Source organism: Fukomys damarensis, unplaced genomic scaffold, assembly GCF_012274545.1.
Source record: "Fukomys damarensis isolate Sample0158 unplaced genomic scaffold, DMR_v1.0_HiC HiC_scaffold_37, whole genome shotgun sequence".
NCBI lineage: Eukaryota > Metazoa > Chordata > Mammalia > Rodentia > Bathyergidae > Fukomys > Fukomys damarensis.
The window spans coordinates 36,899,717-36,918,418 of record NW_022900949.1 but is presented as its reverse complement, the minus strand read 5'-3'; the positions used below and the strand labels follow the sequence as shown (position 1 = coordinate 36,918,418).

Here is an 18,702-nt window from a genome sequence, read left to right as displayed (position 1 = left end):
ATATATATATCCCTGAGCTTTCAGAAGAAGGAGTTGTAAGTGTAAGCCCAACCTCTGAATGAGTCCTGGGCTTCCTATGCTGCGATGAAACCTCTGCCTCCCACACATGTCACAGGCCACAAGGTCCTCTCCAGAGATGCACCAAGACTGGCACCATACCCTCAAGTCTCTAAAATTATAAGCAGGGCACATCTCTCTTCCTCAGTATGTTGTTATAGCTACAAAAAAATGGCCAAATACAACTTCTGGTTCTTGACAGAAATCAATGGATTTCACATTAATGATACCTACAAAAGGAGTTCCAAATTGCAGTGATAATTTATCAATAGTGTCGTACCTGTGCTTTCCTTTCTTTCCTTTGTGCATGTAATAATGCAGGTACACGTGTCTGTCTACAGAAATACCTTTCTTTAATAGAGATGAGCTTTCCTTATAACCAGCTGTAAGTCCTACCTTAGTACTTGCTTTACTAAGGAAAAGCAGTTGGAATATAAAACTCTGTTATTACTGCTGAAAATATGGAGAAACGATGGAAAAAATCCTTTAAAGTGTTTAACAATAGTGAAGAAATCCCAGTTAGAAAGTGAATCCTCAGTTGCAGGAGACAGTGGCTAGACGGGTTATGAGGACATGATAACACTGACTCACACGCATGCCTCCCAGAGAATGGGTCCAACTCCTGCTGGAAACTGTGGGACTAAAATGAAATATCTGTGATTTTCTCTTTTTTTTTTCATTAAGTTTATTGGTACATTGAAGATATACAGTATAGTTACATTCATTATTGGGATCTTGTACCTTTATATGATGTATCTTGGTTCTTACTTTTTCCCCATTCCCCTGCCCTCCCTTCACCCCCCTCCACCCTTTCTTATTTACAAAGGCTTTGTTTCCATTTTTTTATTTTCTCATATTTTTTCTTTTCCCTCCTTTCCTTTCCCCTACCCTTCCCACTTCCCCTACTCCTGTGATGATCTCTTTTTAAAGATAAGTTTTAAGCTCCTTATGCGTAGGAATTAAAATTTACAGGGGATCTCCATATTGATTTCCATAGTGGTTGCACTAGTCTGCACTCCCACCAACAACGGAGAAGGGTTCCTTTCTCCCCTCAACCCTGCTCACATTTGTTATTTTGTTATTGGTTGATTTCTTTCTTTTTTTTTTTTTTTTTTTTTTTTTTTTTTTTTTTTGTACCGGGGGATCGAACTCAGGTCCTTGTGCTTGCAAGGAAGGCCACCAAACTGCTGAGCTAAATCCCAGGCCCCTGTGGTTGCTCTCTTGATAGCAGCCATTCTTTGTGGGGTGAGATGGAATCTCAGGGTTGTTCTCATCTGCATCTCTTGATGCAGTGATGTGGAACATTTTTTCTTATATATACTTGCTGCTTTTGCTTCTCTGAGAAATGTCTGTTCATTTCAGATGCCCATTTTTCAATATACTTCTAAGTGAAATAAATAAGTCACACATGTGTAAATACCGAATAGTTTCTCTGGTGTGAAAAACTATAATGGTACATAAGATCCTAATGTTATAATTGACAATGTTAAATAGGAAGAAAAGGGCTAAAGGTATAGGGAAAGTGGGAAGGGTAGGGGAAAGGTAATAAGGGAAAAGAAAAAAATATGAAAAAATGAGAAAAATGGAAATGAAGCATTTGTAAATAGGGAAGGGAGAAGAGGGTGAAGTGAAGGCTGGGACAAAGGGAAAAAATGAGAACCAAGACCTGTCATGTAAAGGTAAAAGATCCCAATGGTGAATGTAACTGTACTGTATACCTAAAATGTACCAATAAACTCAATGAGAGAAAAAAAAATTACAAGGGAGCAAAAACAGAAGAAGAGAGGAAATCTCAAAGTAAAATCAGAGAGGTTTATAAAATAAAAGCATAGGAGAGGGAAAAAATAAAAACAGACAATAGGGAAATTACCTTGTAAAACAATAAATCTAGACATATCTAAAATTGTAATGCTATTTTCTAGACTAAATTATATCGATTAGATTATTTGTTCACCAGATGGTGGAGGTTAACATTTTTTCTCTCTGGAGAGAGTGCTTGTGTGAATGTGCTCTGTGTAGTCACCAATGTGTTTTGTCTACATAAATATGTAAATGAAATGTTATTTTATGAAACTGAAAAAGAACTTGAGAACAGACTCACTATTGATGTTCACGAAAGATGTATTATATCAACATTTTCAACACTCACCACAGCTAGGCATTCAAAATCGCAAGTACTTTAATTATAACTTTTAAAGATATTTTGAAATAATGGCTGCTTTATGCACATATTTCATACTGTGAAGTGTCTCTATAAGATACAATCTTGGGGTTTTTAAATGTATTTAGAGCCATTAGCATATATAATTACACTAGAAAAAATTGGATGGCACTGTGATATTTTTTGCAAAAATTTCTGAAGAAATGAAAAAAGTTGCACAGAAATGACTGGATTTCTCAGGGTTTGAAATCATTTGAAGAAGTTCCTGTGTCTGCACCACTTAAGGAATTTATCAGAAGCCACTGATTGATGCTTTGAGGCTATTTAAATCTTGAAGTTGTACTCATCCCTGTTTTTGTAAAATAGGTGCAAACAACTTATAAGACTGCTATCTATATATTTTATTTTCATTTTCAACTGGCACATTAATACAGAATATTTAGGTGGAAGAATATCTTGATTTATTTATATATATAATTCACGTAGAAATGGGGTAAAAGGGCTTTAAACAAGATACTCATTTTAGAAGGTGAACTCTTTGCGGTCTAATGAATGAAATATTAAGGCAGAAAAAAATTTAGAACTGAATTTAGGTAACTTTTTAAATACTTTCCTCTAAATTCACCCTTAATTATCTAAGACGTAACCCCTTCACACACACCCTGAGAACATTAAGTAATATTTAGTGTGAGATAGAAGTAAAAGAAACTATACTAGCAATACAAAAGTCTTGAATCAGAGGGTGTTTTATGCATTGGAGGCAAATATCACCTTGATAAGCCTTGATATGAATTTCCCAGTGCCCTCTCTCCTCTTGCGTGGCTTCGCCTCCTTGTTTAATCTCCTTATGACTCTCCATCCTACCAGGTAGACTCGCACTAAAGCAAGCTACCATTATCCATTTTCTCCGGGCTCTTCCTGCTGCCCAGAAAACATGAAGCTACATCATTAACCAGAAAAGAGACCATAATACCTTTCTGCATACACTTTTCTCTGCTTTGTGAGACAGTCTAGAAAGTTTTCCCAACTTTTGTATTTCTACCATAGCTCTAGTGAGTGACTTTCATTTGGAATATGCTTAAATATAATTTTTACATAACTCACTCTTTCTTTCTCTCTTTCCTCTGTGCCTTCCTTGTGCTCCTCCAGATTATTAGCTTATTAAATGTCTTCACACCTCAGAAAACGCTGGAGGAGTTCCAGGACGTGTAAGTAACTAACTCCCAGAGGAAGGGTGAGCCAGCATTCATGTAACTCAAGGGAAAGTTACAAAACAATGGAAAAAGTAGAGAGATGAAATCCCTCGTAGCTATCAAATGGGAGGTAAGACCTGGGACCAAATGAAACGCCAAGTAGCTGGGGAAGGTTCTGCTGGTGGTGTTGCGTCTTCACTGTGCCTCCTTCTGGTCCACGGGTTCCATGTGCTTTGTGGTCAGTCGTTCTTGTTCCATCAGGAAAGGCTTGCTTAGTTATTCATTTTTTTATTATTAATTGATTCTGTGCCCTATCTAGGATAAGTCAGTTCACTTTGAGAAGTAGCAGTACAAAGGGCAGGATAAGACTATCTTTGTTTCCATTTTGTGCCACCTTTGATTCTGTGTAAAAAGAATCTATCTCAAATAATAACCAGAGAGAGGAGGCACTTCCTCATCTCAGGGTTTACATTGCCTTTAGTGGAAGTAGCTATTCTGAACACTTTTTCTTATTTGTAATTATAATATTCAAGAAAGAGTTGAGGGAGTATAGGGAGAAGCGAGAGCAAGGTGAAAATAAGAATATACGGGTGTGAATTGCACATTGATGAATGATGGTTCTGCTCGCAGCCTGGTGACAGAGTTATTACTGCTCACTCGCTATAACTTATTTCAGGACTTGGAGGTTTTCATATTCTGGCTCTGTCCAAGGCGGAGCTATAAAGTTCACAAAACTTCCAGATCTAATAGAGAATTCTAACTTGACTAGCAGATTTCACTGGTCCTGTGACCTGGAGCTGACATTGTGGATTTGCCTTCCAGTTACTTAGTAATGGAACTGATGGACGCCAACCTGTGTCAGGTGATTCAGATGGAATTGGACCATGAGCGGATGTCCTACCTGCTATACCAGATGTTGTGTGGCATCAAACATCTGCACTCCGCTGGAATTATTCACAGGGTAAGGACACTTACTACAGAGTTACAGCTAAGAGTCTTTTGGAGAAGAGGAGGAACAGCTGTAGGTCCTTTTCTTTAAGTAGGGTGACTTCTTCATATACAACGGACCTCCTTATTCCTCTGATAACTGAATTAGCTTATAGTTTACTAATGTGTAGTCGGAACTTCTAGCCAAACTGTTGTTGACTTCTTTGGACGTTATGTTTCGGTTCTGAGGAACCTCATGCTTTCTCGCTCCTTGATTGGCTGAGATTGTGCAGGTAGGTGGAATAAAGCAGTTGATTTCCACAGTTCACTTCTGGCAGCATAGTGACAGCTCCCCTGATTTTCTCTTCTGTCAGGTCTGGAAGGGAAATATACACTGAAAGGTTTATGTTATGCTAAGCAGAAACCTGAGATAACAATAAATGATATACTGTCTTATTTTTTTCTAAAACTTCTTCCCAAGATGGGCCTAAGCTGTGGAAATAATAGTACAGTTCTAAAATTTTTCTGAAGCTATTTAATAAAATCCAAGTTGTCCACTCTTTCGTAGCTGTAATCCTGCACCTTATACAGGGCTTTGCAGGCAAGAGGGGACCCCGCAATGCCTTATTGATGGGGTAGACGAGATCCCAGCTCCATAGGGCACAGATGTTTAATGTCTTCTCACTTTCCGTTGTCAGGATTTAAAACCGAGTAACATTGTAGTCAAGTCCGATTGCACATTGAAAATCCTGGACTTCGGATTGGCCAGGACAGCAGGCACGAGCTTCATGATGACGCCGTACGTGGTGACACGTTATTACAGAGCCCCCGAGGTCATCCTGGGAATGGGCTACAAGGAGAACGGTAGGGGTGCTGACGAAACCAGGGAGAAAATGGGTGCATGGCTTACATAGCCCAGGGGAGTGTTTTCTTGCATCAATAAGAGTTTTTCAAAATTAGAACTGCGAGCTTTCGTATTCAGAGTTTGTTATTTTTATGAAAAAGAGTACTGGGAAGACTCACTCGCTCAAAATGGGGAGAATGCGTTTGAGAAGTAAGCTTTGCCAGAAGAGCCCTGAAATGTTGCAGATAAGAAATTGTAGATGGAGGCTGTTTCAGCAGTCAAAGGGGCACTGAGGAGCACAAATGTCCTAGAGTTTCGGGAAGACTGCTGTTTAGGGTGCAGCTGAGGTAAGAATGCGTGTGGAAACAGCAGGACACCCGTCTCATTTAGCCACCTGGCTTTCCATCACAGCTTAGATTGGGAGCTCCCGTCCTAGGGCAAGACCACCAAGAGATTCCTCGCAAGCACTCAGTGAATGGTGAAGATGGGATAACCCTCATTTCTGTTACTCGGGTTGGAGAAGCCGTTCACTTATACTTTAAAGTGCTCTGCAAGTAATGTTTAGGGTCTCATGGCAAACCTTTCTAAACTCCAGAGGTCATAGAGAGGAAAAACATTAAATTTTACATTACTAATTTCAGAAAGAGAAACAAGTGTGTGACAACACTTAAAAGAAGGGTTTATTCAAATTGGATTTCAGTTGATTAAAATGGAGAATTTATCAACTACTTGCTAGAAAGCCTTGAAATAATACGATTTTGTCCAGTATCACACTTATAAGTAATGTAGCATGTTAAACATATCTAATATCCTTAGAAATTAAAGTAGTTTTAAACTAGGTCTGTAGTTATCTGCCCAATGTACCTTTCATACTTGTTTTAATATTCTGTTTAGTTCCAAGTAGTCTATTCTATATATTCTATAAAAATAATTGTCATTGTATTTTTATGTACATACACTACAGAGCATTTTATGAAAATTTCCTGGCCACTGAAGACAGCAAATACTTTTATGCATTTGTACAGAGCAAGGTCAAAATCAGCTTTTAAGAACGGCATCTTTGAAAACAAACAGACAAACAAACCCAGGCATGGTGGCACACACCTATAATCTCAGCACTCTGAAGGCTGAGGCTGGAGGATCTCTGTGAGTTCAGGGCCAGCCTGGACTCTGTATTGAGTTCAAGGCCAGCCTCCCTGAACTGCATAGTAGACCTTACCCCCTTCCGAATGAAAGCAAGGGTAAGTTCCATCTGGTGGCCATCGTCAGAGGTGTGTGCAGCCCTCCTGAGGAACTGGATTGCAGAAGCTTTTCAAAAGTTACTTCTTTCAAATCAGAGAGGGACCAACTGAAAAGTCGAGAAGTAAGGGCTGTAGGTGAAAATGACTTATTGTATATTTCAAGAAGTTTAGACCAGAGGGTTTTGCATGGTATGATAAATGTCTGAGGTGAGCCGGACGTGGTGGTACATGCCTGTAATCCCAGCACTCGGGAGGCTGAGGCAGGAGGATCGCTGTGAGTTCAAGACCAGCCTGGGCTACATAGTGAGTCACAGGTCAGTCTCAACTACATAGTGAGACCCTGTCTCAAACAAATAAACAAACAAATGTCTGAGGTGATGCTGATCACGCTGACTTGACCTCTTTACATTGTGTTCATTCACCACATGTCACACCATACCCCACACAGGTGTAATTACTATGTGTCAATGAAAGAAAGAAAGTTAAAGGTATAGGCGAGTCCGGGTCTGAATTTGCCCTCTGTGAATTTTTAGCCCTGCAGTGTGCACGTATTCAAACCCCTGTCCTCCTCTCACTAGGAAGGGTTGCACGTTGCTGGCTCAGTGTTTGGCTTCTTAGGCGCATGGTGAAAGGTGCAGAGTGGCCCTGTGCTGCCCTGCCTCGCACAGAGGAAAGCTCCGCAGACACCTGCTCGCTCCCAGGCTGTCCACTTCCCTGCACCACACCCACCTTCTTCCCCTTGGAGAGTGCGTCCTCATGTTGGGGCCCCAAGTCCCCCTTTGGTCCACTGATCGGCAAATGGGTGTGGGTGAAGTTGTCAGAAGGTGAGGTGTGGTTGGTTAGCAAGGATGGCGAGGGAGAACTAAATAGACGGAGGCATGTGCTTAACACACGTTAGCACCTGTGATAACCTTTTTTCAGCTTCACTCCCAAATGACTGCCTTATGCCTGTGCTAACTGATCACATATCATTTTTCTCTAAGTAGTTAAAATAGAAAAAACAGGTATTCATTTAGAAGTAAAATTCCTGCATCCTGGGAATTCCAGTTTACATGAAACTCTCATGTTTAACAGTGTTTTATGTAGAGCACAGCGAAGGTTTCTATTCACCTGTTGACTGCCACCCTTTGGTGGGAGGTGAAAATTGTACCTTCTAATCAAACTGTTCTTTTCCTCCTCCGTCAGAGGTCATGACCTTAGTTAACTTCACTTTCCTCCTTTTTCTTCACTTCCTTTTTGCTCCTGTTCCAGTGGATATATGGTCTGTGGGATGCATTATGGGAGAAATGGTTCGCCACAAAATCCTCTTTCCAGGAAGGGACTGTATCCTTGTACCTTTGCCACAGCTTTTCCTGTTTTGTTTCCTCTCCCTTTAAACACGTAATCATTTTTACCAGGAGAGTAAAGATAGAAGCAAAAAGTTGGGTAAGTGATATAAAATGTGATTTAAAAAGTGATAATTTCTATAACCTGACCTCTACTGCAGATTACCTACCACAACGATTTTTTGTATTTACATTTTCAATGTGATTTTTCTTCTTCATTTACTTTGTTACTCAAAGTAGCAATGTTATTTTTGTTCATAAATGACAGAGGCCACCAGAACCCAAATGATTGGAATATAATTATCTTCACACTTAGCAAAAGACACCACTGTATGCAAATCATTTTTCATCTCCTTTAGAAAACTGTTTTATGCTTCTACAACGTACAGACATAATGAATTCTCTCTTTGCTGATACCCTAAACTTCTGTCTATGGCTTCATTAATCAAAATTACTCTTGAAGCTATCTATCTATCTATCTATCATCTATCTATCTAGATATAGATATATATGGTGTATATAGATATATATGGTATATATATCTATTGTGTATTTATAGTTATGTGGTATATACATCTATATCTATATATAGATAGATATGGTCTTAATTAGGTCAGTATAGCATATCTTCTTCAAATTTTGAATTTTCACACTTAAAAATCATTATTGTTACTAAAATTTTTGCAAGTCAGGTGAGTTTAAAATAGGCTCCCCTCTTTTGACATCAAGATATGGCATTATTTTGTAGATAATTGCTTTTCAAACTAACTTTAGAATTTCATAGGTCAGTGTGGATTTGAATTGTAGCCTGGGTGCTGTGATAGATTTCATCAGAAATTTCTTAGACAGCTATTTATGAGTTGGAATTATTAGATACATAGATATGATTCTTAAATGGCCAAGGATTCACTCTAATAAAAGTATACATCTATGTTTCTATTATATATGAATAAAGTTTACACATCAATAGTAAAATATACATTGATAAGTACAGAAATAACTTCCTAACAAACATGAACACAAATCTAAGGAAACAATAAGTAACAACCTTAACAGTAATAATGCAGCAGGGCAAATTCAGCATATTTGTTATACATTAATTTGTTGGAAATTGGCAATAAAGAGATATGGTGCATAACTGTTAAGCACTGTCTAAGAAAGCTTCACTGAGGAAAATTTTTATTAAATAAGAGCTATGATTTTTTTAAAAAAATGAACTATGATTTTTATTTCAGTAAGAAAATGGGTCAGTAGTACAAAAAATCTGACTGAATTAAAAATTAATATCACTATGAACATGAATTCATATAGGCATCTGTTCATTCTGCTGAATATTAATGAGATAATCTTTAAATTCCACTAAATGCAGTGGTATCTTCCAGCCCTTCGCCAGCCAGTAGGGGCACACTAGCCAGCTTTATCTTTGGCAACTGAAATTATAGCCTGAATCCACAGGTGTGGTACATGGAAAATGGATACCATTTATTTAAGATGAAAAAGGTATATAAAATATATTATCAATAATTTTATAGTGATATGTATTAAAAATGACAATAGTTTTAATTTATTGGGCTGAATTATATATTTTGTTAAAATTAATCTAACCTGTTTCTTCCCATGTAGTTTGAAGAGAATCTTAGTGAATTTAAAATTGCATATGTGACTTACATTTGTGACTGTTAATTCTTCTATTGGGTAGTTCTTCTTTTTTTAATTTTTTTTTAATTTTTTAAATTTTTTCTGGTACCGGGGATTGAACTCAGGACCTTGTGCTTGTGAGGCAGGCGCCAGAACCACTGAGCCAAATCCCCAGCCCTTCACTGGGTAGTTCTACTTTAGAACATGGGATAACACTGCTGTACCCTTTTACTTACAATCAATCTTAATGTCTTAAATCATCATTTGCTTCATGTTTCTATATCTATATGGTGAAGTATCATTTTCACTATCAAATTTCATATCACCCCTTGGAAAATTTCATTTTACTTTGTTAGCCATTTATTGTTTGGAGATCAACTACATAGTCCACGTAGTTGATCTCTGAACAATAATATAATCCACAGTCACGTTTAAATTAATTGGATCTCATTGAAATGTAGAAATTATTTTCTTTGTACCTTTGCCTTTCGGGCATTATATATTTCAAACAAACAAAAGTTAGTGCTCAGCGTGACGTTCACAGCCTTGTCCCCCAATGCACTTGTTACTGGAAAACAATTACTGTGGGGTTCTCATTCCACGTGGGGCTGCTCCTGCAGGCTGGATTTCCACGAAGCAAACTGTTCTCTGAGACTTTTGTTCTCTATGCATTTCCTACCGTTGTTGTGTTTTTTTTTTTTCTATTTCAACAGTTTAAATTTGAGTCAATAACATTGAGAAAAGCTAAAACTTTGAAAAAAAAGCAAGAATAAACCCTAAGGAAAAACAAATCAATCATAATACCATTGATAATACTTGATTCTTTGAAAATTATTCTTTTTGAGATCCTTGTCTTTCAATTCTTGTTTGTTTGTTTATAAAAGTGTGGAAAGGAAATAAAATTGTGCAAAAAATCGATACCTAAAATTGATGTCCTTGATAAGTGTGATCCCAGAATTTAATCATTAATACAAAAGAAAGTATCTTGTGAGAAAGGGTTATAGGCTGTGTTCGTTCACGTTGGTGCTGGTTGCAAACACTCCAGGTCTGAGACCCTAGCGCTGTCCGTGGTACTGTGTCTGCAAGCAGCAGTACAAGGGGAAAGTACAAGACATTCAGAGCAGAAAACTTTTTACTTAAATTTAAACTTTGCTTAAATATCAATAAATAATTTTCAATGAAATGAGTTAGAAGAGATACCATCTATGAAAATGTTTCCCTTTGGATTTAAATTTAATTAATATCAATATAAATTTAATTTTTAAATATTAATATAAAATCAATAATGTAAAACATTAATGTAAATGTAATGTCACTAAGCATTTAATTAATTGATATTAACATAATTAATATTATAGTTTAAGTCACATTGACATTTTAAAAATAAACCATAGGAATTCTTATTAAACAGTGGATGAATGTACTTTGTAGATTTAGAATAGAATTGTTTCATTAATCCATAAATGAAATTATTACTTTATGCATAAAGCTTCCTACCAAAAATACTGGAGGCGGTTGAACTGCCCTCGCTAAACCCCGACCATCAGATACAAGGTTTGGGTTATTGATGGCGAGGGGAATTACAAAATACTTTAGCATATTGAAATAATCCCAGCATTTGCTAGAGGTGAAATCAAAGTTTAGTGTATGCTAATTGATGTCCTGACTCCTTGTGACATCTTTCAGACTTTAAAAAAAGTGTGATTCTCTTCACTTTCATTTAGCATTATATAATTAAACATTATTATTAATTATTTCATATTGACAGCAACATTAAATGACTCTAAGACTCAAAATGATGTGATAATACTATGTCACCCCACTCAACACTATTTCTCTCCCTTCATAAAACTTTTTAACGTGAATCCTATGTAAACATCAGGAAATCTTACACAGTGGTCATCGATGACTGATGTTTTAACTTGAAGTTATCTTTACATATTGAGAAACAGCGGTGATGTTTTGGCAGTTGATCGGATCCACATGATATCACAGGGCAGTTTACTGATTACTAAATCAGAGTTGGAAAATAAGTACAATTTAAAAAACAAAAAACACATATTTTCTTTTCTACCCATTATTAATTTGCCAATGATTTTCATATTCAAGAGACTATTTCTAAAATATTTTTACCCTGTAAAGAGCTTTAAAGTGTGCATATGTTCTTATACACTTAACTTTTACCCTGGTTTCATGTTGCAAGCATATTTGATAGCATATGTTGGCACAATATGGTCTGCAGCATTACTGCACATTCTTAGACCCAGGCACAGTTTCAAGCAGAGAACAGTAAATATGCGAGGTCTACCTATTTTTTTTTACAAAGAACAAATAAGAGCATTGACTCAGATTTTGCTCCTTCCAACAATAATTTAAATTAAGATAGTTCTATGATGCTTTCTTAGGTGTTTTTCTAAGCACTTTCCAGTCACTCCATTCCTTCTCCTGCCCCATGTGTCAGTGGGACCATACCACCTTCTAGATTACCCAGATTTCTGTGGTATTGGTTCATTTTCATGAGGTCTTTCCTCAAACCCACTTCATATATCTGTATCTTCTTTCTGTCTTGCTTTTTTACCATTATCCTTCGAATAGCAGGACCTTCTTTGGCAAGTCTGTGATGTTTCTCTAGAGTTGCTGGCCAGTGATGGACCAAAGCAATGATCTAGATAAGTACATGGCACTGGTTTGAAAATTCTAACAAGTGTAACAAATTCTACAAGTTTAACTGAAATGATACAGAATTTATGATTTTAAATAATTTGGGATTGTAAAAACTCAATAGTAATTCATTCAATCCATATATACATGGCAGATAATCATGAATATAGTTTTAAAAAGTTTTACTCTTATTATTAAATATTATTTAAAAGCAATTATTCTCACTTTTGGTTTGCTTACTATTCTTTTATTATTATTTTGTGACAATATGAGTGAGACAGGATTTACTAAGAGAAGAGCTGGAGATTAAGAAGTCATAAAGAAAGAAAAGCAAGTTTAGCGTCTAGAATCAAGGAGAAGTTTCTGATTCCTCAGTGATGGGAATATTTCACCTTGTATTTTATGAACTGCTATTTGTGTTTCTTACTTAAATTTGCATGTGCAAAAGATATATGTTTTCAGTTTACTTATGGATATTGGTAGTCTTATAATTCTACTTTTGAACCGAAGTTTAAAATAATGCACTTTTGTTAAATAGCTAAATGTATAACTTTTAAAACAAAATTTTCAAAGAAATGTTTTGATTTTTTAAAAAAAACAATTAAATCTTCCTGCTACTCTACTTTGAAGTATTCATTGAAATGCAATTTATGAAAATATATGATCTAAATCCTACACTGAATGAAAATATAATTAATTCAGTGTGTTAAAGCAAGAAGGAGTGCGAGCTTGGAAAATGGGGTCCAACAGCCACATTTCCTCCATAGGAGCCATTTGGTGGCTTGCTGGGCAGAAGCTCTCTCTGTCTGTCAGCTCTCTGCTATGACAGAATCCCCATGACTGGCAACACGAAAGCAGGGAAGATATATTTTGTCAGAGTTTCAGAAATTTCAGTCCACTGATGGTTGGTTTGTGATGGGGGGGCTGTGGAGAGACAGAACACAATCAGGATGCGTGGGAGAGCCAACCTGCTACAGAGCAGAAGGGGTCAGACCTCCACTGTGCACTTTCAGGGCCCATCTGCCTTTAGGGACCTGACTTCCCTTCCTCCACTCCCAGAGGCTCCACCACTTACTTCCTGACAGCTCTACAGGCCAGGAAGGAAGCTTTGTATGGGTCCTTAGGCAGTGGTTAAGATCCAAACCCCCAAACCCACATAGCCCAACAATTATTTCCTCATGGGTTATAATCCGAGATATTAGACGGTGTGAAAGCTCCAAGTTAGGGCTTCTTTATTTACGTTTAGCTGCAAGAATTTAAGTTGTATCATTTCTACATTTTAGCTAGAAGTAAAGAATGATAATAGTTTAAAATAAACTCATTTCTGACCCATAATATAGCCTATTGTTAAAAGTTCTCAGAAAATTAATAACCGTAGTTTTAGTAACACCAAAATTTACTTGACATTTTTTCCAAGGAAAATGGCACCATATCTGAGGGTTTTGGTAGCAAATGAGCCTGCTCTCTGCCTCTGGGAATCCGATGATGGCAAACAGTGAGAGGAATCAGACAATTATTAGAGCACCCAGAATTCTACTCTCACAGCTTTGGTGTACAGGACTTATGGAGATTGGTATTTTCTCATGCTGTCTCAGGAACCATAAAAGTCCAATTTCCAACAGTGAGGAAATTTACCAATTACTTCTAAGGTTTACACATGATCGCTATTCACTGTACTATTTTGAAAATTTTACAAAATAATCTAGTCTCACCTTGATAAGCAATCAACTACTACTGTACATACATGTTTGGAGAGAATGCTTACCACTGCCTCCTCCTCCCTGCCCAACAAGACTCCTAGCAATTTTCTTTATTTATTTCCTATTAATTGGGATGCTTATTTCATAAAATGTGGCTTAGAGGCTTTATTTTCAGCAATAATTCTAACTCAAATGCATAAAATCCATATAACTCCACATGCATTTTCCCTGTTCTCGTAATTCATCATGACAGACTTTATCATCTCCAGGCTCAAGGGTTCCCATATGGGCGGCATAAGCAGGGAGAGGGTCTCCAGGGACAGTGCTAGGTGACTAGACTGAAATGGGATTGGAAAGATCTCCAAGGTCTTTACCAAACCATATACTAAAATAAAGAAAAATGGAACTCATTGTGAACATCAAAAGCCCCTATCTAGAGTTTAATTTCTGCCTTATTATTTTAACACAACAGATTTGTGATCTATTAAGTCTTTTCCAAGTTGGAGGTAAATTTGCAAAAATGTTCCACTTTTGGAAAGTTGATATCTCTGTGAAACACAAATGCACAAAAGCCAAAATAGAAGGCATAGCATAATATCAGTGACTAAACCTGCAACTGTCTACAACCAGTCGATGCACAAAAGAAACAGAAAGTAGGGCTGCACTTTGACCTCCTTTTATCGTTGATGCTGCTGTTATTTCAGGCACATATGAGAGACAATTTGAAAAAGAATCATGGGATTTTAGTTCAAAAGATAAAACTGGTTAGTTTTGGGAGAGAAGTGATTTGTCATCACAAGTTGTATTGTAAGCCTATTATTTAGTTGGAGACAGAGTAATTCCTGTTTAGACAGTGGAGATACTTTCCAGAGTCAGTGAAGATATGGAGCATGCCTTTCTAGATTGTTCCAACAATGAAATAGCTTCCTTCAATTTTGCCTTATTTTACGTAATGAGTGGTGGCTTTTCCTCATTCGAAAGATTTCTTTATTATACGTGGCAACATAAACTATGAAATAGTATATGATTAGGAAATAAACTTTTGTTACATATATTCAGTTACTATACTTAATACTTAACAAATATATTTATTATATGATATTATAGAACTAATATTTATTGAGGAATAACTTTATATTAAGCAACAGGTATTTCTTAAATCCTAGACAAGTCGACGTTCGAAGTTCTTTCTTTGAATGTTTAAGTGGATCCAGGCAAGAGAAATCACAGCTTATTGAGTTTTTAGGTCTCTATATTTATGTCTGTTTCTTCCACGTTGTTATAAGCAATAGATACACGGTCAGCAGTAACTTGACCGGTCACTTTGGAGAGGGTGACAATTTAAAAATAAAATTGAAAATAAATTCATTTCCAGAAAGTTTTTCGTTGTATTTAATCAGAGATTCTCACAATATCACAGCGTGTGAGAGGGACCTAACCTGAAGTGACAAACGATTAATAACAAAGGGCTGCACAACTGTTTGCTCTATCTTTCCCTGAGTTGTCTGCATTCCCTGAGTTGTCTGCATGTCACCGGCTTTCCTGAGCTGGAAGCGAAAAAACCTTGCTTCTCTGGGTCTGCTCATTCCCTTCAAAGCTGTCTCCATTTCTTTGTAATAATCACTCTGTTAGGCATGAAATCAAACAGTGGAATCTGTGTTTAACTCCAGTGAGATTTTCCCATTAGAAAGAATCTCACAGGACTTCTTTGAAGGCCACTGCAAAATTACAAGATAGAATTTGGATTATGAATTGAGCAAAATTATATTTTTTCTGCTCTCTTAATGGCTTTTCCCATTTGTTCCCGCCAACACCCTCTAATTAGTCCCCCCCTAAGAGGGACCTATCTTTCTGACTTCCCCCTAAGAACAAACATCACTGAGGAGTGGTTTCACTTTTTGCTTCTCCTTCTCCGTTTTGGCCCTCCCTGCCTGCCCTCTGCTCTGCTTCTGGGTTTTACGTTTTGGATGATAACTGGCAATAGAAGAGAGACTGTGATTTACCCCTAGAGCCCAGATTTCTTATGATTTACGATCTCCAAAGAAGTGTCAGCTCTTTAGTGTTGCGGCTTTTTTCACGTTGAACCCTCCCGTGTTGAAAGGCAACATTTCTTCCCATTAAGAGCAGCTGTGTGTAAGACTACAAGAGGGCTTCTGGTTTAGGAAGATGCTCCTTTGGTGGGAGTCAGTGAAACTGAACCAGTGTTCCAAAGCCTTCTTTCTTGAAATGGCACTTTACTTCTAGAAACATTCATGTTTATCAGAAAGAGTAAACGTGTCTTGGGGGGGGAACAAACACCTCCCTCTTTCAAGGTTGCTGGCAGCTTAAATTTCTTTTATCTATCTGTAGTATACAAAAGAATGAAAGAGAAATTGATTTGCATGTTTCCCATATTAACACAGGCTGGGATAATTTACTTTGTAAATCAGCAGGATTCTAGTACATGAATGCAAATTAGATCTTTTAAATCACAAATTGAAGAAATCATTGAATTATAATTGCAAAGTAATATTATCATATGCATATTAGGTAGCTTTGGATAGTATTGTTGGTTCAGCTATACAGCAAAAAGGGCTCTGACATTATGTGTTCACTCTTTTAATATTTTAAAGCACCAATGATCATGGGACTGACCTCTTCCAGCCAGCGAAAGGTCAGACGAGATTGCTCTCTGGCATGACTGACCCAGTGTTTTCGTTTACTTGTTGTTCTATTCCTGTGTTCTTGTTTATCTTCATTTCATTTTTGTTTTCAGTTGACATGTGGTCAGTAGGGTGCATCATGGGAGAAATGATAAAAGGTGCAGTGCTGTTTCCTGGCACTGATCGTATCCTTCTTAGCAGCCAGGGGGCTCTCCGGGTGTCACCCTGAAAGAATTTCCCAAACAGTTTCAGAAACAGCACTGATGGTATCTATGCACCGCACTCTTAGGGCCTCTGTGGGACTCAAATGTGAGCTCTTTACATTTGGTATCCTTGCAGAGTCATCTTGTGTCCCACCAAACCCTCCATGGATAGTACAGGATCAAATAGCAAAGACTCAACAGCATGTAAATAGATCTGCCTTAATCCAGTTCTGCCAAAATAACAAGAGATAGACTCTTACATATTATTTGTAAAGGTTTCAAAATTAAGATGTAACAAGATAAAAATGACAAAAACTTTCAGTTTTAAGACTGAAGACATACTTTTGCATCATGAGAAATATTCACTTGGCTCAGACATCTTTAATTATGTTTATGTTCACTTACACATATACTTGATTTAACATACATTTAGAAAGCATGTATATACCCTTCATTTTCAAATTGATCAACCTCTTCCAAAATTATTTTTCTCATTCTTTTCATGTATCAGACTATCTTGAAATCTGTTCTTATTTTCTTCGGATTATGAACAACTGCAATAATTAAAACCTTATAATTGATAGTGATTACAAAATATGTATATGAATAAGTCATTTAAATCACTTCGATCAGTAAAACTGGTCCTCTCCCACACTACAAATTAGTAAGTAAAGATTCAAGGCTTTGAAGTATTAAATAGATGTGAAGGATGTGAGATTAATATGTAGATGTGTAATGGTTTCCACCATAATGTTTAAAAATAACTTCCTACCTTGTTACTTCAACATCCCTTATATTGTCACTTAAGAAAATGTTATATGTTCATCACATTAAAGATAAAACTTCTACCTTTTCAGATGATCATAATCCAAAGGTGAAACTGAGCCTAACATAGTAGGGTTTAATGTCTAATTATAGTAAACTAATCACTAACATACTATGTTCATTCCATATCCTGATTAGCCATTTGCTTTAAATTTCTAAATATATATTGAAATTCTTATCAAATGTCTATAAACTAATAGTAATGCTGGCTTGAAAAAACAAAATTCCTTCACATTTCTAAAAACATGATTTATTTTATTTGTAATAAACTATAACAATTTAACATTTGAATACAAATAGAAAATAGTTTGGGCCAATTTTAGAGAATTTCATGAAAAGATTTAATCTGTATACTCTCTTCTTTTCTAGAAATTCATTGTGGTTGAAATAATTGACTTAAATGAATATTTGCCACCTGTCAATTTAAATGGTTTTTAGTACTTTCCTTACATTTTTTATTAAGAAGAATTCAAACAGATTTTCACAACTGAGTTATTAAACTGAGCTTAACATTTATTGGAATTATTTCTTGGAAAAGTTGTTTGAGTATCATTTTGTAATTTAGATGTCAAAATTCCTTATAAATAACACATTAGAGCAGGTAATGTTAGGTGCTGTTGGTATTTTAATACTGAGTTTTGTTAATGATTTCATGTTAGTTAAGGTTTTAAATCAGTCTTTGAAACAAATTATGGCCAGTAAATATGGCCAGTTAAACTTTTAAAATGCAAGACAGATATCTTACCTTTCTTCTTTTTTTTAAGCAAAGCAAAGTTGTTTTTTTTTTGTACTGGAGATCGAACTCGGGAACTTGTGCTTGCGAGGCAGCTGGCGGAACCATTAAATCCCCGGCCCCCATATCTTATCTTTTATAAAAGTTATAGTTATCAGAAATTACTTATCTCAGTCCATAAAATTATACCTAAATTTCTTGGTTAAATAGACTTTAAAATGGAGCTGTAAGTAAAGAGTAGGGTAATATGCATCTCTATAATACATTACAAGGAATCAAATTATTTTTATTCAATACTCATTTATATAAAAGATTCTCAAGCAGATTTCTAGAGACTTTTATAATATAAGCTGTGCATTTATTTTAATGTAACAGTAGAATTTAAAATATTACTACTCATAAGGTCCATATTGTAATGTAACAGTAAAACTTAAAATATTACTAAACTTAAAATATTACTTTTACTTTATGTCTAAAAATTCAATGTGTTAATTTCAGTGAGAAATGCAGTAAATAGTTCTTAAAATTATATATATATATATATATATAAAA

The 18,702-nt window shown here is 36.2% G+C and overlaps 1 protein-coding gene across 5 annotated transcripts in view; it reads left to right on the top strand.

The window, feature by feature from the left end:
* The window catches only part of Mapk10 (mitogen-activated protein kinase 10), a 308,006-nt gene that overhangs the window by 228,455 nt on the left and 60,849 nt on the right, over positions 1-18,702 (top strand). For 4 of the 5 annotated variants that reach the window (XM_010621655.2, XM_010621664.1, XM_010621678.2 and 1 more), the window contains 4 exons: positions 3,368-3,426; positions 4,234-4,372; positions 5,037-5,202; positions 7,675-7,746. In XM_010621655.2, coding sequence (XP_010619957.1) covers positions 3,368-3,426; positions 4,234-4,372; positions 5,037-5,202; positions 7,675-7,746 — 436 coding nt within the window. Of the gene's footprint in view, positions 1-3,367; positions 3,427-4,233; positions 4,373-5,036; positions 5,203-7,674; positions 7,747-16,502; positions 16,575-18,702 lie in introns of all 5 variants that reach the window. The other variant, XM_033759309.1, reaches the window with a different exon arrangement.